Source organism: Furipterus horrens, unplaced genomic scaffold (assembly GCF_987537825.1).
Source record: "Furipterus horrens unplaced genomic scaffold, mFurHor1.1.pri manual_scaffold_10, whole genome shotgun sequence".
Taxonomy (NCBI): Eukaryota; Metazoa; Chordata; class Mammalia; order Chiroptera; family Furipteridae; genus Furipterus; species Furipterus horrens.
The window spans coordinates 11,171,095-11,194,020 of NW_028327180.1; the positions used below are offsets into that span (position 1 = coordinate 11,171,095).

At 46.1% G+C, this 22,926-nt stretch overlaps 1 protein-coding gene across 1 annotated transcript; it reads left to right on the forward strand.

The window, feature by feature from the left end:
• Window positions 1–6,247: 6,247 nt before the first annotated feature.
• Window positions 6,248–22,587, forward strand: MGST2 (microsomal glutathione S-transferase 2). The gene is made up of 5 exons (XM_090288596.1): window positions 6,248–6,519; window positions 10,336–10,435; window positions 16,452–16,522; window positions 21,778–21,859; window positions 22,342–22,587. Exons 1-5 carry the CDS (start codon window positions 6,462–6,464, stop codon window positions 22,469–22,471), a joined length of 441 nt encoding a protein of 146 aa, XP_090144722.1. The 5' UTR covers window positions 6,248–6,461; the 3' UTR covers window positions 22,472–22,587.
• Window positions 22,588–22,926: the final 339 nt, after the last annotated feature.

Consider the following 22,926-nt stretch of genomic DNA (forward strand, 5'->3'; position numbering starts at 1 on the left):
TCCCCCCTTTTCTCCTGGCACCCCCGAAATCCCTCCTTGTGGAAAAATCTGCCATCCCTTAGTATTCCTCCTGGGCTGCGCTCAGAGGCCACCCAGTTCCGTCCCTCCCAGCCTCGCTCCTTCCCTTCTGCTGCTCCAGAACCTTCCATCCGGCTTCCTCGTCTTCCCTGGGCTCCACTGGTGCGCGCTTTGGCTTCTACCAGCTGTTCACTCCCCCCGCCCCACAGTCTCACCCCAAACTTTGGGAGGCAGTGACGTGGAGTGGCGAGACAAGCTCTGGATGTCCTCTGCAGCTGTTCCCTTACCTGTAAAATGGGTACAGTTCACAACTGCGTGAGTTACGCGGGGCCGTGTGTTCAGCCTGCATGCAACAGGTCCTCACTGTGGATCCCGGAGGAGACCCCCAGATCCTCACGTTCGCGTCACTCCCGTGAGGACCACACTGAGAAGTCCTGGTTAGGATGGCCGCTCTCCACCTCAGCTGTGCATTAGAATTGCCTGGGATGCTCGAAAAAAAGTCCAGGCGAAGCCAAGACCAATGAAATCAGAAATGCTGTGTGTGGGGAGAGAGAGCCAGGCGTCAGTACGTTAAATGACCCCGGGGTGACTTCAAGGTGCAGCCAGTTCAGAGCAAAGGCTTTGGGATCAGCAGATCCTGACCATACTGACTTTGAAAAAGTCACTAACCTCTGAGCCTCAGCTTCTCTACCTGAAAAATGGGAATGAAACATGCGCTTTGTTATTTGATTATGCAGATTAGTTGAGACAGTTGTGTGTATTGGTGGGCCCAGGGCCTGGCCCAGTGCTCAGACCTTCCCTTCTGTTGATGGGAATTGGGACCTGGGGTCGGGGGTGGAGAGCAGAGGCCCCCAGGCCCTGTCCCAGCCCTAGGCCGCTCAGGACTGCTCTGTCCCCTGGGCTCAGGACTCTCCCTCTCTGGCTGCTCTGGTCCCAGAAAGTTGATGAATCTAGCCCTGAACATGGCCCACAGGGAACTGGCTTCGCCCCATGGGGCAGGGAGTTCATGTCAATGACCTTGTTTTAAAGTACTTAATTTCAAATAGTATTCAGTTAAAATAGTTATTGGGTTGGCCAAAAAGTCTGTTAAGATTTTTTTTCCATAAAATGAAACACACATTTTTCATTTTCATCAATAACTTTATTGATTTGGATATTTTGAGTATGTTGGCTTTCTCCTGCATGGGATAACATTGATTGTTCTCAATTAATGCCCTGATTTGACCACTATCAACTTTAACAGGTCACCTGACCTCGGAGCATCGTCCGGTGAGAAAGCCCCAGCGCGGAACTTTGCAAACCACGTTTGACACATTCGATCAGTCACAGCACCTTCTCAAGATACTGTGCAGATCTTTTTCTGCGTGTCAGTTGCATTTTTATCTTTATTGAAATGATAAAGCAAAATATGCTGAAAATGTGTATTTTCTTCCATCTTCAATATTAAAATGACTACACTAAAATTTGTCAGTTTTGATAAGTTTATTTTAAAAGGCACAGCGATGTGAGAGCTGTCATGATACAATCTGACAGAACTGTTTCGAATAAAGTTAAAGGCAACTAAGCACTACCAGAGTCATCTTAAGGACAAAAACCAAATGTACGCTTTGGCCAACCCAGTAAAAGAAAGAGGTGATCCAAGAGTCTAAGTTCCTTTAGTTGCTGTGCAAGGGCCAGTGTATATGTAGCGTGTTACCTCACAGGGCAAAGTTTGGTTTTCTGTGTGGCAGCCTGGAAACACAAGCAGTATTTAGAATATTGTTTCTGAGAGAACATGTCTGATGTCTAAACGTTCAGCTTACAAGCTCCCTTTTGGGACATTAGTGTAGAGTTGGTCAGTGTGTGAGCGTTTATGTGGTTCTATAAGTGTGTGCGTGTGAACGGGTGTATAAGTGGTATGTGTTTTGAATGTGAACATGGCTGTTTTGAGTATGTGTGTTTATGAGTATATATGAGTGCACGTATGAATGTGTGTGAGTCTGTGGGTGTGTTTATGAGTGTATATGGGGGGTGCAAATCTCTGTATGAGCATGCGTTTGTGAGTGTGTTGGCTGATGTGTGTTTATGAGTGTGTGGGGGTGCATGTATGAATGTGTGTGACTGTGTTTTTATGAGTGCGTGACCGTGAGTGTGTGAGGAGGGCGGGCTGCACATGCTCAGCACTGTTGGCAATGAGGGTTTCTAATTCTCCTCACTAGTCCTAGATTCTGCTCGACTCCAACCTCCCCTAAGCTTTCCGCAAACTTAAGACAACTCAGGCTGAGACCTTCTATTACTGTCCAAAGCCATTTTGAAGCAACTCCAATGCTCTGTTTCCATTCTTCTGGGAAATCCACACAGTCTTGGAAATTAAAAGGCATTCTGCTTTGTAAAGTGGCCTTCTTGGCAAATGGATCCTGTGTCTCCTATGCCCCCAGGGCAGTGTTGGGGGTGGGGAGTGGCAGAGAGACCTGGGCCAGCTTCTGGGCTGTTTTCTTCCCTCACACTAGGTCGTTAACTCATCAGAGGAAGCCCAGATGGTCAGTACTACTATTTCTCTCGGAGAAAACATGTCTGGGGCAATTAAGGAAGTCGCCCAACACGGAGCAGGGTTGTGAGACTAGATGACTAGCTCAAAGCCTGGGCTCTTTGCTGCACTGCCCTGGGACTCACCTTTATTTTCCTCTCCTTTCTGCTCTTTTGTCTCTATCTTTGAGCCTTGATGGGACATTCCTGGTTTTAGGTGACAGGCAGGAATCTCACCTCATGTCACTATATCTGAGGCTTGGTGTAACCTGGCTGTGATCCTCTGCCCTTGACTCCCTGTAGCTTCCATACTCAGTGTCACAGAGCAACGTGCCCAGTTTCTGAAGGGGGAGAAAATACTCTGTGGGATTGCTGCAATTTTTTTCTCTAAAGTTTTGCCAAATGTAGGTTGGGTATAGTTTTAAATTTGGTTCATCTGAGCATTGTTTAAACGCTTGCTGCCTTGTTATGGGCTTCTTTCGGCAAGGTACTGCAATGCATTCTAGGCCTATGGAGAGTGAACATTATAATCACCTTGATTATTTCTGGGTACCCTGGGGGAGGGGTGCTGTTGGCTGCAGGGACAGCAGAAACCAGATAACAGGCTTTCCATTTTGGAGGATTAGGGATAGAACAGAGAGGCGAGGCCAGGGGTAATTTGGGAGGGGGATGCAATTGATCTGAGAAAGAATATTTCTAGTGTTAAATATTTCATTCATTTTCATCTAGAACCCAAATCATACAGAAATAATTTTGTTTAGAGTTTACATTTCATCTGGAGTCTTTTTGTTTTTGTTTTCTTGTGTGCCTTCTCTGTTTTACCTTACCCAGCGTATAATTTTGGGAACAAACAGTGATTAATCTAATAAGCTATACTCTCAGAAACCCTTACAGGTTTGTTTTGAATTTATATAGGTAATCTACATATTTTAAACACACTTTACAATAATTAGCAATATTCTGCCTCTTATTTTTCTCATAAAAAGGTGAAGAAGAGGACACATACCAGAAGGGTCTATGTGTACCACACTCAGGGAAAATGTTTTTTACCTTCAATCCATCCAGGGAAAATGTCTAGAGAAACTCAACTTTTTGTGGGTTTTTGTCAATGCTATGGCACTATTTCAACTGTGGGGTCATCTGGAAGTTTTATCACCGTATAAGGTGCTGAACATTTCATTACCCAAAGCTGCACTGTTGTACACCTTCCTGGAGGCACAAATCAGCTACACTTTCTTAACGCAGAAAGACATGGGGCTTCAAAGCACTTGGGGCACTTTTTTTTCCTCCTTGTGTCAATCATCTCTTAGGACCTGGGTTTGGGGACTGACTGGCATTGGTGGGGAGAAGTCAGTAGGGCATCTCAGGATTTGTCTGAAAAGTAGAAAGAAGGTGACTCATTGGAGAGACAGAAAGGTCACTCTGGAGCTGTCTTTTTTATTATTTTTTTTAAACTAGTTCTCTACTGTGCATGTACCAAGTTTCTCAAAACAGGAGTTATAAACACCCAATGGTTTTGGCCATCAGACAAGGGTGCCATTTCCCTGCTCACCTCTTCATGCTGCCCCTTCACGTTCTCAGAACAGTCTTCCTACTTGGAGAGCCTCTGTCTGCCCCCAAGCCCAGCCCGGACCTCCTGCTCAAGGCCTGTCCCCTGGGAGGCTATTGTAGTGGGTGATGATGTGGGTTCCGGGCAGCTGGCTTGCGGTTTAGGGTCTCTGCTGTGTACTCAAGGCCGACACCATTCAATCAAACACACAAGAGAGTTTGGGTGCTGTCTTGCACTTCTGGGATCTGTCTCCTTGCCTGGTCTTAGTGTTCTCTGCTTTCAAGAACCAACAAGAGCAGGGGGCCGGCAGAGGCCCACAGGGCATTGTGAGAAGACCTGGGTTACAGGCATTCGTAAATCACCGGTGGCATTCCTTCTTCTCTCCTGTTAAACACAAGCTCGCAGGCCCCAAGTGGAGTGGCTTGTGCTGAGCACCCTGGCATCAGACCAGACTTTGGCTGTGGTTTTGGCTCTCCCAGAAATGGAATCTCACACCAGTCAAGCAGGAATTGCCTGATCAGCATTAATCGATAATCGGCCTGATAAATCCCAGCCATCCCCTCAGGGACAGTGACTTTGCAATAACTAGTTTGCTTTTATGTAGTATAACTTCCTTGTTCTTGCTCCCTCCTGTTCATGGAAGTCTTTCATTTTGTACAGCTCCTTTCTCGCTCCCTGCTAGAGGGTGTGCCGCCTGATTCGCGAATCGCTGACCAAAGCCAATAAGATCTTCAAAATGTACTCAGTTGAGTGTCATTTTTTCATACCATACATGTGTGTTTCTTTGGTTTCTCCTTTGGACTGGTTAAAATGTCATACATACTGCTCCCTTCGTTAATGAGTTCGATAAAATCTGTGATGTGTTTTTATTTTGCATTTGTCCGAGAGGTATGATTTTTACCTTTTAACAAATATTTTTTTCACATTAGGTACCTAATATGCTGAATACTTTTCTAGGTACTTTATGTGCTTATTTAACAAACACATAGCACAGATTTTTAGTCGCCATGTGCTGTTTTAAGCACGTTATGAATGTTAACCAATTCAACCCTCACAGCAATCCCACGTCATCTTCCCTTTAGCCCTCATTAGCCCATATTAACAAACCAAGGCTCCCAATTCTGCCCGAGGGGGCGCGATCTTCCATGTCTGGATTGGGGCTCAGGCCTGTGTGAGACCGAGACATGCTGGCCCTCCTGCGGGCACTGGGGCTCCCTCTACGTGAGCTGAGACAAGGAAGGGACCCCACCTTTGCTCTGAGGGAAGCTGCACCTTTAAATAGCAGAATGATGGCGTTGATAGCATGGGAGCATATGATGAATGGGCTCCGTGGACACCCCCACCTGTGCAAGGACCCGCGCTCAACCCAGGTGGCCTGGGGAGGCCCTACACCCGCATGGCCCCGTGTTCTCTCCCAGAGAGGTCAGCTTAGAATACCGTTCCACTTCTTCCCTCACGGGCACTCTTCCTTCTCAGAACTGATATCCCAGTGTGTTGGTTTTTCACTCCGTGGTACCAACACACAGTGATGAAACATATGAGTCACAGGGGTGTAATGTACAACGTGGTGGCTATAGTTAACAATCCTGCGTGGTATATTTGAAAGTTGTATCACAAGAAAAAGATGTATAACTATGTGAGGTAATGATTGTTAACTACATTTATTGGGGTGATCATTTTGTAGTATATACAAATATGGAAGCATGTTGTAAACCTGAAATGAATGTAATGTTTTATGTCAGTCATATCTAAAAAAAAAAAATATTATGGTCACCACGATTATGGGAGTGTCAGGGTGGCCAGGCGGCAGCAGGATAAAGGGGACAGGGCCCAGACGGAATTGGCTGGGCTTGGGTTCAAATTCTGAGTCTACTATTCACTGGGGAATAAAGTCAGGATCTTTTCAAGTTAGATAAGCATTTAAATCTCAGTGGGATTACATAAATGCTTCTTCTGTCTTTTATTTTTTTCTACAGGAGATGAGAAAAGTCTCAGCAGGGCCTTGGAGCTGGGGAGGGGACACAAAAAGGGTGGGGGAAGGGGAAATTGTTTTACTGCAGGTGCTGTTGCTGGAGGTGAACTCTTCAGCCCCAAGGTGGGGGCGGGGTTGGGTGGGGGAGGCAGAGAGAGAGGGCGAGATCAGTCAGGTTCAGGAAGCAACTCCCAGGACAGGTGAGGATCTGTGCCTGGCAGCCCCACGCCCGCGTTTTCCTGATTCCGGTTCCTGTTCCAGAGTGAAGGTCACTCAGCGGCTGGAATCATCTGTGGTTTTTTTTTTTTCCCCTCCCCTGGCTTTGTTTACCTTATAAGGAAGGTCATGAAAGTGCCTGTGTTATCTTCCCCTTATTTCTACAAGTAGTTCCGTGCAGCAGAACGTTCCCTGGGAAAGATGGCTGGGAATTCGATCTTCCTGGCAGCTGTGTCTGTCCTCTCTGCCTGTCAGCAAAGTAAGCGTCCCAGCAGTGTGCGCGTGTGCATGTGTGTGCATGTGTATGTGTGTGTGTGTGCGTGTGTGTGCGTGTGTGTGTGTGTGTGTGTGTGCGCGCGTGGCAGAGGGAAGGGAGGGAATTCGATCTTCCTGGCAGCTGTGTCTGTCCTCTCTGCCTGTCAGCAAAGTAAGCGTCCCAGCAGTGTGCGCGTGTGCATGTGTGTGCATGTGTATGTGTGTGTGTGTGCGTGTGTGTGCGTGTGTGCGTGTGTGTGTGTGTGTGTGTGCGCGCGTGGCAGAGGGAAGGGAGGTCCGGTATTTGGGTTCCCCACTTCCTTGCTGGTGGCCCTGTGTGCTCCAAAGACTGTGGTCTGCTCAGGTTCACGGGCACCTCCCTCTTGCCCAGGGTCAGGCAGAGGTTTGGACCATTGCAGGGATCAGTCCTCACCTGTGGTCCGAGCCCACAGCCCAGTTCAAGTGCGTGCCGGCAGTGTGCTAACCTGGGGAGAGTGGGCTATAAACATTAATTACCAGCGTTCCAAAGGTGACGTTGTACCTGCCTGTAAGCCCTGGCTGTGATTTCTGAAACTCTCACCTTTTCGTTAATGTGTTTTCTTAAATAAATCGCTTAAGGCAGGTGGGATTATTGGGTTAAAGAAAGTCTCCCGCAGAAATATGAGCTTCAGGTTAAGTAATGAATTCTAAATTTTAAAGCACCTCCCCGCTAGGATTACTCAATATCTCAGTTGTCTGGTTTAAACAGAGGGCTTTTTCTCCACAGGGAACACATTTGCTCCGTTCAGTCTCTTACCTTCGAAATGGGGATCAGGGTCTGAGCACTGGTGGGCGAGACTTCACACCAAGCACACATATTTCTTTATCTTTCCGAGTGTGTTTGTATCAGGAAACAGGGCAGAGGTGTGGACTGCAAGGAGGCGTCGCGGCTGAGGATAAAGTTCAGCCTGCACACACCCTCTGTGTCTTGCTTAGCTGGTGTGTTTTGTGGATTCATGAAAATATTACACCTTAAGACACGCAGTACGCGGTTTGAGTCACAGCCTTTTCTGGAGTAGAGCAGGATGTTTATGACTGATTTCAGAAGCACAAGGGCCTGCACAGAGGCACTGCCACCCCGCGGGACCCATCGTGCCTGCGCTGCAGAGAGAGCCCAGGTCAGGGTCGCAGGTGCTCCTGGCTGGCAGAGCCTCCGCCATCCTCCCAGGGAGGCTCCTGTGGCTGGTGGGTGCCAGGGCCAGTATGGAGCTGCGGTCTAGCAGCTGGGTGACACGGGTGAGAGTGGGGAGAGAGGGGAGGAGCTGGGCCAATGGTGATTGGGGTGGACAGGGAGTGTTTGATGGGAAAGAGAGAGAGGGAGAGAGAGAAAGTGTTTAGTTGGCATTAAAAACCAGAATTTGCTGCCCTGGCTGGTGTGCTTAGTGGATTGGGCACAGGCCTGCGAACCAAGGGCCTAGAATCAGGATTACTCTACCCAGCAAAGCTATCATTTAGAGTGGAAGGGCAGATAAAGTGCTTCCCACACAAGGTAAAGCTAAAGGAGTTCATCATCACCAAGCCATTATTATATCAAATATTAAAGGGAATTACTTAAGAAAAAGAAGATCAAAACTATGATCATTAAAATGACAACAAACTCACAACTATCCACAACTGAATCTAAAAAATAAAAACAAAATCTAACTAAGCAAACCAGAATAGGAACAGAATCATAGGTATGGGGATCATTTGGAGGAGGAAGGGGGAGAAATGGGGAAATCATGCAGGGACTAAGAAGCATAATTGGTTGGTACAAAATAGACAGGGGGAAGTTAAGAATAATATAGGAAAGGGTGAAGCCATAGAATGTATATGCACGACCCATGGACATGAACTAAGGGGGGTGGGATTGCTGGAGGGAAGGGGGGTACTGGGTGGAGGGGAGCAAAGGGAAGAGAAAAAAAGAAGGAAAATAAAACTGAAGCTCTCCAGAAAAAGGGGTGAAATAGCCTTGCCGTCCTCATCCTGTTGCCCAAGTGGTAGTCATAGTCCCTCTCAGGCCCCTGAGCTGAGAGCACAGAAAGGGGCTTCCCCCCCTTGAGGCTTCACTGGCCCAACTGAATCCCCCTTCCTGGGGCTGGGGGTGGCAGGTGGCTCTCCCTGTGAAACGTAGTGTATCCAATGTTCCTCTATAAAATATTGACATACCCCAATGCTTGTGGGGGCGAACATTAGCATAGCCAATATTTCTCTATGGAATATTCCTGTATCCCAAGACAGGGCTGGCCATGTGCAGAGCACAGCCTGGAGGAAGACTTCCACAGCCTGCCTTCCTCACAGCCTCACTCTGAAGCTATAGGTTCTCACACCATTGATGACACATCATCTGGGGGCGCACATCTAGGGGCCACGGTAAGAGCAGAACGGCCGAGCCCCAACTGCTGCCTCAGTAGACAGATCTCCTTTTTGGCTCCCGTGAGCCACTGGACTTGTGCTGCCTTGAAAGGTTTTAAAGATTTTATTTATTTATTTATAGAGAGAGGGGAAGGGAGAGAGAAAGAGAAGGAAAGAAACATCAATGTGAGAGAGAAACATCGATCAGTTGCCTCTTGTATGCGCCCTGACCGGGGACTGAAACTTCCACCCAGCAAGTGCCCCGACCGGGACTCAACCTGTGGCCCTTCACTTTGTAGGATGACACCCAACCCACTGAGCCACACCTGTCAGGGCTCCCACAGTTTTCTGATCTTCCCTTCGCTGTCTCTGGCTTCAGTGATTGACTGTAGTGTGAATGTGAAAGACTTCAGTCCTCTGCATTTACCCACTTGAGACATTCAGCTCCAACCTTGAAACCCCACATGACAGTTTCTTCGCAGCAGAGGGGGATCAAGGGGAAGGGAAGTGGCCTGGAGTGAGAGCCCTTATTAAACCAGGCTCACTACTGACCCACCTCCTGTCAGCGGGGAGAAGATAGCATCATGCTTCAGGAGGAAGCCCACCACCCTAGTACCTTAGCAATGAACGGCTGAGCCTCCAGACTGGGTGGGAAAAGGGAACTCTTTTCAAAACGTTAGCAAGTAGAAAACAGATATTGAAGAGCTAAAATAAGGGAGACCACAGCATTATTGGGAGAACTGGTAAGAACTTGAAAGTGGAAGAAACAATCTGAAGGGACATAAGAGACCCGGAAGTTAATTATGGGGTAAAAAGAAGGACATAGGGCAGGAAGTGAGAACTGCTGAAAGGGAAGGAGGCTCACAGAATCAATCATAAAATGCATGGGGGGTTGATACGCTAATGCAACTTTCAGACAGCAAATGAAGAACCAAGTCATAATCATTTTATAATAATCACATCTAATGAAAGACCTTCACAGAAATACCTAGACTGATGGTTAACCAAACAGCCGAGTGCCGTGGCGTAGCTCAGTTGACTCATAAAACAAACCATCGCCAAGCTGATCCTAATTTGGGATGATTATAAATAAAGCGGCTGTGAACATTCATGTACAAGTCTTTGTATGAACATATGCATTCATTTCTCTTGGGAACATACCTGGGAGTGGAATGGCTGAATTGTAGGGCCTATGTATGCCTAACTGAAAATCCCTCCCAGGTGGTTTTGTAAAGTGGTTGTACCATTTCACATTCCCACCAGCAGTGGATAAGAGTCCCAGTTGCTCTTCTATCCTTGTCTATCTTTTTAAATTGGCATGACCTGTCTTTTTAATTTTAGACATTTTAATAGGTATGCAGTGGCATCTAATGATGGTTTACATGCACATTTTGTTAATAAATAATAATGTGCCAGCTTTTTAACATGAATTCCCCTTTCCTTGCAGGTTATTTTGCTTTGCAGGTAGGAAAAGCAAGATTAAAATACAAAGTTACGCCCCCGGCAGTCTCTGGGTCTCCAGAATTTGAGAGAGTATTTCGCGCACAGTGAGTAATGCTTCTCCCACTGATCAGGGATCTGGGCTGGCCACATACACACACTTCTAACTGGGGGGAAGATGTGCAGAAAGAGAGAACCACTCTTCCTGGCCCAGACCCTGCTCAGGATGCCTGAAACTTGAGTACCCAGTGCATTGAGGCTCTAGCCACCTTTATCACAGATTCAGACAGTGTGTGTACAAAGAGGCCAGGATCTTAGGATGGACCGCTCTGCGTCTCTAAGCATGGCCGTTTGCTCAGAGAGCTTTCTGTGAGTTCAGTGGTCTCAAGTTGCATTAGTCATGCTATCAATATTCTATCTTTATTTCTTCCTCTCCACATCAAAACTGAGGTGGGTTAGTATTGTCCTCTGCCCGTGAGCCATTTCCTCAAATCAGAAAACTGTAAGAACGGGAAAGGTGTGAGACATGTGTTCACTCTGTTTTTGATCATTTTGTTTTTATGAAGCCTAACTAACCGAAGTTACCAGCCCAGAGCGCCCCTTCTCTCAAGTTCCCGTTCAATTCCTCTTCCTTGCCTACAGGGAGGGCCTTCCAGATAACTATCTCTAGAGTTCTGCAGAATGTTTTTCCCAGAATATCTTTTTTTTTTAATTGTGAAAATAGCAACTGTAATTTCTATTCCTTTATGTTATTGCTCAGCTTAGAAACTTCTATCTAGTCTAATTTGAGCACCTTGATCCCTTTAGATGAAAAGCTTTTTATAAATCTAAAAAGTAAATCCAAGTTCTAAATTGATCTTGCCGTGATTTAAATACATGTCCTCTGATTCCATCCACTGGAAGAGGAGAGTAGCTGTTGACCTTACTCTTCTTCATATCCTTGAGAATCATTATTAAGTGTCTTTCATCTTCTGTAGTTAGAGACTAAGTAGCACTAGTTCTTTAGCTGTTTTTCTCCAATGATTAGCATTTTGGTCATTATTTTTAGACTAAAACTTTTTATATTATTTCTACAAAGATCGTACTTTTCCAAGTATTCCGTCATACTAGGATTATAGAAATGTGGGTCACCTAATTTTGTAGTATGTGCAAAAAGGTTAAACAAGAGAGACAGCAACCACACCTCCATGTTTCTTACACGTGTACCCACCTTAAACATTAGCAGAGTGCACAAGATATACTTATCTGCTAAGTTATAAAGGGCTAGGGATCTCCAAGATGACAGAATGACTCTACATGGTGAGTTCTTTCAACTCTGGCATCCTGCTCCACAAACGGCTGACCGGGGGCCTTAAACAACAGACATGTGTTTTCTCCCAGTTCTGGAGGCTGCAAGTCCAAGGCCAAGCTTCTGGCGAATTCAGTTTGTGGTGAGAGCTCTCCTTTCTTGGCCGGCTGTGTCTTCACATCTTCACATGGCCTTTCCCCCACTCACGTGTGCCTGGAGCGCTGGGAGAGTGAGTCTGGCTGTCAGAGAGCTCCCTGCTGTTTCTTCTGCTAAGACACCAATCTTAGGAAATCAGGGCCCCGCTCTTCTGCCCTCATTTACCCTAAAATACTTTCTTACTCCAACATACGAATGTTAGGGCTTCCACCTACATGTTTTGGGGAGGACACAAACATTCAAACATCTGTCACACAAGCTGGGTGATTCTCAGGTAGTCCGGGGATGAGAGACGGCTGGAATCCAGATGAGTTGCAAGTCTCGCTGCCTCTCTGCTCCTCCTGTTCCTTGTCAGCCACACCGCTGACAAGCGCTAGTTAGTCATGCCCTCCTGCCACTGGCCACAGCCTCCCGCGGGGTCCCCACATAAGGGTTCCTTGACGAGGAGCAATTTAGATAGTTATGTGTCTATAGAAAGATTAACTCCAGCAACCTCTCATACCCGAGACTTTTCTGAGTGTATTAACCTGGTGCTCTGACCTCCAGCTAGTTTAATAATCCAGAAGACTTCCCGGGGTTTAAAGCCAGCAGACTGGGGTGGGGCCATCGGTGAACAGGCGGTGCAGCCCACTTGCTGCTGCAGAAAACAAGTTGCAGAACAAAAGGAGAAAGAAAAAGCAGCAAACAAAATCTTGAAAGAGGAAAACCCAAGAGACCTCCTTTAAGTTGTTCTGTTTGTTTTTTTCTTTTTAACAAGAAATCGCACTATGAGCGCAGCGCTGGAAATGCTCTCTGTCTGGTCAGGTTTCCCCCTTTGGCGAACGGTTCAGATTTTCTGTGAGCAAGATGGTTATAAGCAAAGTTTTCTGCTGAGCGTTCATTAGAAATCTATCAAATAACAAAGATATTCAGAAGTGTTTGAGGTCAGAGGTCTCCCCAGTGACGTGGACCCTGCGGGGGTGTACTAGGTAATCTGCTCAGTGTGGGGGTGAGGAAATATTCGTTTCTAGTTATATTTATTCTTAAAATTTCACCCTTTGTTTTCTATTTTTTGTGTGTGTTTTATACTATACACGATCATCTTTCCCAGCCAATTGCATTCGCTGTACGAATGGACCAACCCTACATTCCTGAAGGTTGAATGCAATTAGGTTACTTCTTTCTCATGTCAAGTCCTACATGGGTGTTCCTCTTGGGTGGCCTTCCACACGGTCATTTAGAGGCCTAGGCTCTGTTCATCTAAAAGGGTCTGTCCCCATCCAAGGCCTCAGAGTTCTCTCCAATCAACCAGTGAGTGGGGCAAGAAAGCTTGGCACACGACAATGTAAGGATTTGGCTTGGAAGTGACATATTTCACTTTCACCCACTTTCCATTGGCAAGAAGGAGCCCCGCCCAAAGCCAAGGAGGTTGGGGGTGTCGCCCGGGGTTGGGCAGCCAGCTCCTGCTCAGCACCAGCTTCTGTCCATGAGCCGTCAGCCAGCACCTCTGCTGCAGGGCACGTGCGTATGTTTTTACAGGGGTTGTACAGCTGTCGCGCTGTGCGATTAAAAACACCTGGAGATGGGGGCTTTCGGGGCTGTCAGAGTTGGGGCTGCCTGGCCACGGAGCAACTCTTTTTTCCCCAAAGGAGGTAAACTTTGCAGCACCCTTAATGACTGAGACAGGGTCCAAATGGTCTTCGGTTCAGGACTACCTCCCTGCTCCCAGCTTGAGGATGCAGGTGGGCACTGGCAGTGGCCACATGTCCTGAGCACATTGCACGGACCCCCTCGAGGTTGGGGTGGACCATGAGGGTTCCGGTAGCCATTGGCCACCCAGTTGCAACAGGCTGCGTCAGTCTGACCTTTAGGAGCCCTGCACCGCCCCCCAACCTCCTTCCAGTTCGCCTGGGACATTCTTGGTTTGGGCACTCCGGGCTGTGTCCCAGGAAACCCCTCAGTCCAGGCAAACCAGGACAATTTACCAGGGGTCCTGTTTTTAAAACGGAAAGTCCCACCTTCTGAAAACCTTCTCTGTCCAGGGCAAACCAGGATGGCTGTTCACCCTACTGTCCTTTTAGCAGAGACTCTCTTTGTTGTCGCCCATGTGTAGAACTCAAGGCCTGTGGTGACACCCACCTATAACAAAGGCAAAGCTTCTTCCCGATCTTTTCATGGGAAGCTGCAATATCAGACGAGCTCAGAGTTATCGTGCAAAGGGGGCTCTGAGCAGCCGATGAGGAGACAGGCATGGCTGCCCTCGGTGTGGACGAGCAGGCCAGCGGGCAGCCCATCAGCGGCCATATTCAGCCAGGCCCCCTGTTCCCACAGGAAGGGACACCGACGCAGCTGTTGCCAGCTGTTTTAGTCCCATCAGGAGGTTCTTCCCGAGGATCTCCCAGATCAAGATGACAGGATAGATCTGCCCTTCTTGTCCTAAAGAGACCCATAATTATTCTCATTTTGGTTCTCAAATAACGTAACTGTGATCAGTTATCACTAGGATTGTTAAGAATGAATTTTGAGAGTCTGGCCCCCTTGAGTTAAACAATGTCTGTTGACAGCTTACTGGGGACGCGCAATCCTGGGACACAGCCAGGCATGGACCACTTAGCCATGGGGGTAAAGGACATGGGCACATGCTGGAGGTCATCATGAGCAGGTAGAATGGGATTCCAGGTACGTTAAGGCCAAGCAATCCCAGGAGTTCTCAGCAGGCAGCAGCAGAGAAGCCCCAGGACAGGCTCAGGGCAGGTCAGCCACAGAGGGACCAGGAGAACAGGACAGTGAGCGCGACCGGGACAGGAGGTCCGAGGGAGACCATCAGTGACTGATTGCAGGGGACCGGGACTCATTTCCTGGGGAAGGAGGACGCAGAGATATGGTGCTAAACTGCCCACACACTCCAGGCTTTGTCCTCCGGGATCACAAATGCCGTTACAGTCCCATCCTTGTCTGACTCTCAATGGCTTCTAACAAGCCCTGCTCACCCAGGACCTCAGCATCCCTTTCCTTGTCTTCTCGGTTTCTTCCGGGAGCCCCCGGGGATGAGTGCAGGCAACCAGCCCCTCCTGGCAGGCAGTTCACGGGAATGGCTGTGACATTGCCCAGCTGAAGTCCTCCCCCAAGCCCCGAGGGTCCTGTGGATGGGAGCCCTACTGCCTTTCAGAGCCAGGTGTCTGGAGGGCCCAGCCCTCAGGCTGGGGTGCTGGGTGTGTGGTCCTCAGAAGGAAACTGGGTATTGAGGCTCTCTCCTGACTGTAAGGCGCTGTGCTGAGGGTGGCGTTTATGTTGAGAGTATGTCTAACCCTTTCGTTATAAAAATAACAAATTTTTCAGAGAGAAGCTTTGTGTGTAGCTGCACATTCCATGAGAGGGGGGAAGTTCAGGAGCCTCCAATGTCACCATCTTGGTAGCAAAAACAAAACAAAATACATTTTTTTTCTATTAAAAATATCGCAGATGGTCTTCAACAGCCAATATCAACTCTTTCTGGGTCAATGGCCTTTAACCTTAATTTAAGTGCTCAAGCTTCAAGGCTTCTTTAAGGAGGCCTGTGAGATCATAGGTAAACCTGTACACGGTGACTCTTCCACCAGGATCCACTCAAGACCTCATTATGAATTACATTCAAGTTGTCTCTGATGGTGACATTGTCAGCACAGCACGCAGCCAACCTAGTCAAGATCACAGGGGGCACAGCACAGGAAGGAGGAGGAATGTAATTCATCTTCTTCCTTTTGCTAGGTGTGGATGCATTAATTATAGTTCCCAGAGAACTATTCCCTTCGGCTTAAAATGGTATCAAATTTTCCATCCAAGTCTTCTATGAATAGAGGCAATTTGAGTTGACATTAGGACAGAGCTTTGGAATCTGGAGAGATGACACAGTCTACCTGTGATTCTCTGCAAGGCCTGCGTCAGCGTGGGCTCCCAGGACTTTGTCCTCTGTTAAATGGGAATGAAGTATGCTCCTTTGTTTACTTCGGGAGGTTTTAGGGAAATTATTTAAAGGCTATTTTATTAATGTGCTGAGTAACATAAGTGGAAGGTGATGGATATGAGGGAGTTAGGGGAAGAAATCCATTTAATATGATTTGAGTTGCTTTTCTGGGTTCTTTAGATAGGATACAGAATGCTTTTTAAAATAATTTATATATTTTTAAATATTTCTTTATTTTTAAAATTTTATTTATTTACTTTTAGAGAGAGGGAAAGGGAGGGAGAGAAATAGCAATGTGCATTGATTGATCAGTTGTCTTTTGCACGCCCCCAACCGGGGACCTGGCCCGAAACCCAGGCATGTGCCCTGACTGGAAATTGAACCGGTGATCTTTTGGTTCACAGACTGGTGCTCAACCCACTGAGCCACACCAGCCAGGGCAAGATACGGAATACTTTTTAGGCTCAGCATCGAGACCATCTTAAGGCCTTTCTTTTGGAAAAGAGCTATGATTCAATTCTACATCTGACAAGTACATGGAGGACAGTGATTCCTGGCCCGGCTCTGAGGTTTAAACAATGTTTGGGTTTCACCTCAAAAGACTCACCTACATATAGGGATTATTTAAGCTCTTTGTCTAAATACTTACATTCTTTTTGTAAAAAGAGAATGGACATTTTACCCCTAGATTAAAACTCAATATTTTGAGGTTGAGTTTTCTCATGAAATAACTCATATCTTCATTTTTTTTCTGCAGACAAAACTGTGTGGAGTTCTATCCCATATTCATAATTACACTGTGGACAGCTGGATGGTATTTCAACCAAGGTAATTTTGAAATACAGTAAACTCTATTGCAGTGAAGATCATGGCTCCCAGAGCTGTTCAGGGGCACATATGCAATCACACATCTATGAAACATGGACATTGTTTTAAACAAAATGAGCAACATTTCTGTTGATTAAAGAGCACTGTGCTGCAGAGAGTCTCACTTTGCTTCATTTTAATTTAACTCAATAATTAAAAAGAAATTGAAACAAACTATGTTTGTCTTCAAATCTAATACTCTAAATTCTAGTTTATCTATAGGAACAGAATATAGAATGAACAATTCACCCTAATTATTATAGCTAATGTTTATTGAGCACTTACTATGTGCCGGGTACTGTGTTTAAGTTTTATACACATATAATCTCGTGTATAGGATTTATAGGATTAAAAACCTTCCTATGAGGTCAGTTCTCTAACTAATTCTTGCTTTACAGATAAAGAAGCTAAAGTACAGAGAGGTTAAGTAATTTGTCCAAAGTAACAGTCACCCATGTAGGAGAAAATTAGCCTTCAAGTGCAGAGCAGGGCCTATTGGAATTTTTTTTTTTTCCTTCAGAAAGGAGTTTACTTAACAATGGAATCTTCTACAGTGCAATTTGTTTTTTCTATTGGAATTTGATCCAACAACCCACATACCTTGTCTTGAAGGTTCCCAAGGATGTAGAGCTATTGTTTTGTATGTGACAACACTACAAATATGTACTTTCTCTTTGACTGGGGTATCCTGGGCGAGCAGAGGGCTTTACCCAAAGTCTGCCGGCCCCTTTCACAGGAGGTCAGACCAGCACCAGCTGCCTCAGCTGGAGAAATTCAATCCCTTTTGCTTTCTGATAGCTCTGCCTCCTTTGGGTTTGACCCGGGATCGCTAAGACTTAAATACATCCTGCTTTCAAGGACAATCCTATCATCTTCTTCTTGTAATTTTCACTGTCAACTGAGGAATTTCAGATAAAATGTCCTTTAGAGAAAGACTTCTTAGCTTTATTCCAGCTCACATTTTTGTCCCTTGAGGGCAGGAATGAAGGCCTCCTTCCCTGCCAGGTGAGACCACATTAACAGCTAATAAGAAAAGTGCCTTTTGATAATGGGACTCGGTCTCTGCCATTTGGACCCTTGGGATTTCACTGCCTGTCGGGAAAGGCTTTCTCGGGTAGATTCTTGTAACTTTCTCCTGGTTCTTTCTCATCCAAAGCCAGTTGCCTATTACCTTCCCCCAGACAGCTCCCACCGGCTTTCTGGGAATCATTCGCTGGATTGGATGTTTCACCCCCTCCCCCACCCCTGCTCCAAATCGCTCCACTTCCTCAGGCACCTTGCTCAGCCCCATCCTTGCCGTCCTGCAGGCCCCCAACGCAAATGGCATCCCCTCAGAATGGAAAACCAAAGGTGCCTCTCCTGGTTCCCACTGCCCCCCCCCGCCCCCATCTCTTTCACCGCACCTTGAAGTCTGTCATTTTCTTCTAATTTTCCTCTTTGTTGTCTGCCTTTGATGATAACCTCCACAAGGGCAGGGAGCCTGCATCTATCTATTTCACCAGTAACCCCAGTTCTTAGAACAATGCCCGGTATGTAGTAGAAACTGAAGGAAATGTTTGTGACATGACGGCTTTAATTCTTTCCAGCATAGCAGAGGCTCACCGATAAACTCCGGGCGTTTACAAGAAGGCTCTGGCAATTTGTACCTGGGAGGTGCTGAGGGTGAGAGAGGGCTCCTCAGGGAGGGGAGTTGGGATGTTTTTTGTTGGACAGGATGGCAGAACGTCACGTCATGTTTTATTTTTCTTTTAGGTAAAACTTATTTTTAAAGAAATTCAACATCTTAAGGGTACCAGTCAATGCGTTTTTAAAAATTATATTTTATTGATTATGCTATTACAGTAGTCCTGATTTTCCTCCTTTGCCCCCTTCTCCACCCAGCACCCCCCACTCCCTCAGGCACTCCCCCCCACCATTGTTCATGTCCATGGGTCACGCGTACGAGTGTTCTTTGGTTACTCCATTTTCTACACTGTCTTTTACATCCTCATGGCTATTCTGTAACTACCTATTTGTGCTTCTCAATCCCCTCACCTCTCCACCCATCCCCCACACCCCCCTTCCATCTGGCAACCATCAAAGAGTTCTCTGCATCCATGATTCTGTCTCTGTTCTTGCTTGTTTACTTTGATGTTTAGATTCAATTGTAGATAGAATTGTATTTTTTGCTATTTTATTGTCCATAGTTTTTGATCTTTTTCTTAAATAAGCCCCTTTAACTTTTCATGTAACAATGGTTTGGTGATGATGAACTTCTTTAGTTTTTTTCTTGTCTGGGAAGCTCTTTATCTGCTCTTTGATTCTGAATGATAGCTCTGCTGGGTAGAGTAATCTTGGCTGTAGGTCCCTGATTTTCATGACTTTGAATATTTTTTGCCAATCCCTTCTGGCCTGCAAAGATTTTTTTGAGACTCAGCTGATAGTCTTATGGGAATTCCCCTGTAGGTATCTAACTTCTTTTCTACAGACAAAACTGTGTGGAGTTCTATCCCATATTCATAATTACACTGTGGACAGCTGGATGGTATTTCAACCAAGGTAATTTTAAAATACTTCTAACTTCTTTTCTCTTACTGCTTTTGAGATTCTCTCTTTATCTTTAACCTTTCACATTTTAATTATGATGTGCTTGGGAGTGGGCATCTTTGCGTCCATCTTGTTTGGGACTCTCTCTGCTTCCTGGATTTGCATGTCTATTTCCTTCGCTAAATTTAGGAAGTTTTCTTTCACTAGTTTTTCAAATAGATTTCCAATTTCTTGCTCTTTCACTTCGCCTTCTGGGACCCCTAGGATGTGAATGTTGGACCTCTTGAAGTTGTCCCAAATCATTGACTTGATTCTTGGCTTCATCCATTCTACTGTCGTTTCCCTGTAAATTGGTCTTTATTTCAATTAGTGTATCCTTCGTTTCTGACTGGATCTTTTTTATGCTGTTGAGGTCCTCACGAAGTTCCTTGAGCATCCTTATAAACAGTGTTTTGAACTCTACATCTGATAGATTGCTTATCTCCATTTTGTTTAGCTCTTTTTCTGGAGTTTTGATCTGTTCTTTCATTTGGGCCATGGTTCTCTGTCTTCTTGTTTTGGCGGCCTCTCTGTGTTTATTTCTATGTATTATGTAGAGCTGCTTTGACTCCGTGCCTTGGTAGTATGGCCTAATGTAGTAGGTGTCCTATAGGACCCAGCAGCACAGCCTCCCCTATCAACCAAGCTGGGTACTCAAGGTGCGCCCCTTGTGTGGGCTGAGTACACCTTCCTTTTGTAGTTGAGTCTTGATTGCTGATGGCGGATCCATGGGAGGAATTTACCCAGGCCAGTCAGCTTCAAGGACTGGCTGTGACCCCTGACCACCAACCTCTGTCCTCTGTGGAGGATCAGCTGTGCAGGGGCACGGTGGTGGTGCTCTGATGTGGTCTGTAGCTGTCCACTGGGTACACAGGCTCTGGGGTTTCCTGGGTGGTGCAGGCCAAGGTCAGCCCCCACCTGTGTTTTGCCTGGGCCACCCTGCCTGAGCTACACTACTTGTGCTGGGCTTGGAGATTCCCAGGTGAAGCCAGGATGTGAATTTAGGCTTGCTGCTAGTGTCATGCCTGGGGCTCACTGAGATCAGCTGTTGCTTGTTTAATAGGATAGGAAGTTGTGACGCATGAGCAGCTTGGGTTGGCCTGTAAATTGGGTGGGGCGGAGCCTCTGGGGATCTCCCAGGCAGTTCAAACAGTGTTAGCTGGGTTGATGGAGTCTCAGATATGGCACCAGCTTGCTGGCTCTGTCTGGGGAGGGTTTAGAAAAGGGACAATGGCCTTTGCTCGCTTTGATGCCAGACACTTCAGTTTCTTCTTGTGTACTCCTGGTGCCTTTCAAGCTGCTACCCCGGTGCTGGAGCTCAGAGGGAGTGAGTCTGAGCAGGTGAGTCCATGTGTGGGTTCTTTAAGAGGAACTGCCTGGGGCTCCAGCAGTTTCTTCCACTGACTCAATCCCCACTGGTTTTTGTGGCCAGAAGTTGTGGGGACTTATCTTCCTGGCACTGGAACTCTGGGCTAGGGGCCTGGTTGGGACTCTTTGCTCCTGAGATATTCCTCCCGAATTTTTATCTACCACACATGGGTGAGGGACCAGCCCATTCCGCGTCTGCACTCCTCCTACTGGTCTGGATGGATATAGTTTAATTCCATAGTTGTCAGACTTCCATTCAACTTGATTTCTGATGGTTCCAAGTGATGTTTGGTCTATATTTTAGTTGTAATTTTGATGTGGTTGTGCAAAGAGGTGAGCCATGTCTGCTGATGCCGCCATCTTGACCGGAAGTCTCTTCAGTCAGTTTTGATAAGAGTCTACACCTCTGTGACCAAGTCCCTATCAAGATATAGAACATGATATTCACCCCAAACGCTGCCCTATGCCCCTCCCAGTCAGTTCCTTTCAGAGGCAAACACTGTTCTGATTTTTTTCATCCTAGTTTAGTTTTGCCCATTCTGGAACTTTCCATAATTGGAATCATACAGTCTGTGCTCTTGGGCAATGCTTCATTCACTCAGCAACATGTTTTTGATTCACCATGTTTCTTTTCATTGCTGAGTGATATTCCATTGTACGATTATCACAGTTTGGTTATCCATTCTCCTGCTGATAGACTTTGGGCTGTTTCTGGTTTTTGGCTATTATACTTTATGTTGCAATGGACATTCCGTACAAGTCTTCTTAAAGGCATGTGCTTTCATTTTCTTGGGTAAATATGTAGGAGTAAAATGCTGGGTCAAAAGTATGTTTAGTTTTATAAGAAACTACCAGACCTTTTCCCTAGGTGGTCGTACTGTGATATTTTGCTTTCCCACCAATAATGAGTGAGGATTCCAACATTACCAACATTTGTATTGTCGGTCTTTTCATGTCTGAGCCATTCTGGTGGGCTCTGGTGTCATCTTGTGGTTTTAAACCAGTTTGCTGGTATTAAATGATGTTGAATAATGTGGGAAAAATTTTCTTGTGCTTATTGGTAATTTATTTATCTTCCTGGGTGAATTCTCTCTTCAAATATTTTGCCCATTGGAAAAATTAGCTTGTTGTTCTTTCATTATTGAACTGCCCGACAGAATTCTCTATATATTCTGGACACACGTCTTTGTCAGAAATAGTTTTGAGAGCGTTTTCTTAGTTTTCACACCACATTTTGAGAGACTGCCCTCATATTCTGTATCTCCTCTATTTTCTTTCTATAGTTTTTGCTACATGTCTGGGTCTGGTATACATATATGCTCGTCATCAGTATTTTCGGGGATATTCAGAAGCTGTTAAAAAAAGGTAAGGAGAACCCAAGAATTGATGTTTTATAAAAAGTAGCAGATGGAGTCTAAATTAGTTTCCTGTTCCTGGGCGTATTAACAGCACCAATGGCTGTGATTGCAAAGGTGACTTACGTTGTCTGAGGCCACCATCTCCCCAAGCCCATAGACAATTAGGCACGAGACAGGAAAGGTCAGGTATAAAAGTGTGCACCGAGTGTGCATTCTTTGACCATCACACTTTCAATGTAAAAATTTTACACTATCTCCAAAAAGTTACCAACAATAATCCTGCCCAGCCTTAAAAACCCTCTGAATGTTCAAAGGAGTTAATTAACCTTTGTGATTAGACATCCCCTCTAATTTACATGATGAATCAAAATTTTCAAATGGCAAAACATGGAAGTCCTGGGCAGTGTCAACAGTGAGCAGTGACTCCAGGAGGCTGCAGCATCACCATTGCGGCTTTTGTCACCTCCCTTCCTCATCTCTGCTCTGCAGGATCACTGGCTTCCGGTTGAGTCTGGGGACTTTGGCCTTGTTGACCGTCCTTGGCACCCTGGGGATCGCAAACAGCTTTCTGGATGAATACCTGGACCTTGATATTGCCAAGAAACTGAGGCACTTTTGACTCTCCCCTACTTTTGCTCAAATGCTTGCAGAAGGTATTTCCACGCTGAAGGCTCTATGGTCCCACTTGTTCAGTTCAAAGAAAATAAAACTCTATTGATTTTGTTTTTCTTGAAATGGATTTGTAGAAGAACACCTTTTAAAGTTTTTATTTATTTATTTTTAGAGAGAGGGGAAAGGAGGGAGAAAGAAAAGGAGAGAAACATTAATCAGCTGCCTCTCGCAAGCCCCCAGCTGGGGACCTGGCTCACAGCCCAGGCATGTGCCCTGACTGGGAATTGAACCGGCAACCATTTAGTTCACAGGCCAGCGCTCAATCCACTGAACCACACCAGCCAGGGCAGAAGGAGACCCTTTTAGAGACTAGATTTCCTATTTGTTTAAGAGCTGAGGTTTGCATTGAGAGGGTATATCCAGATCACCAGTGGAAGCGGGCTGGGTCTGACTGCCCCGTGG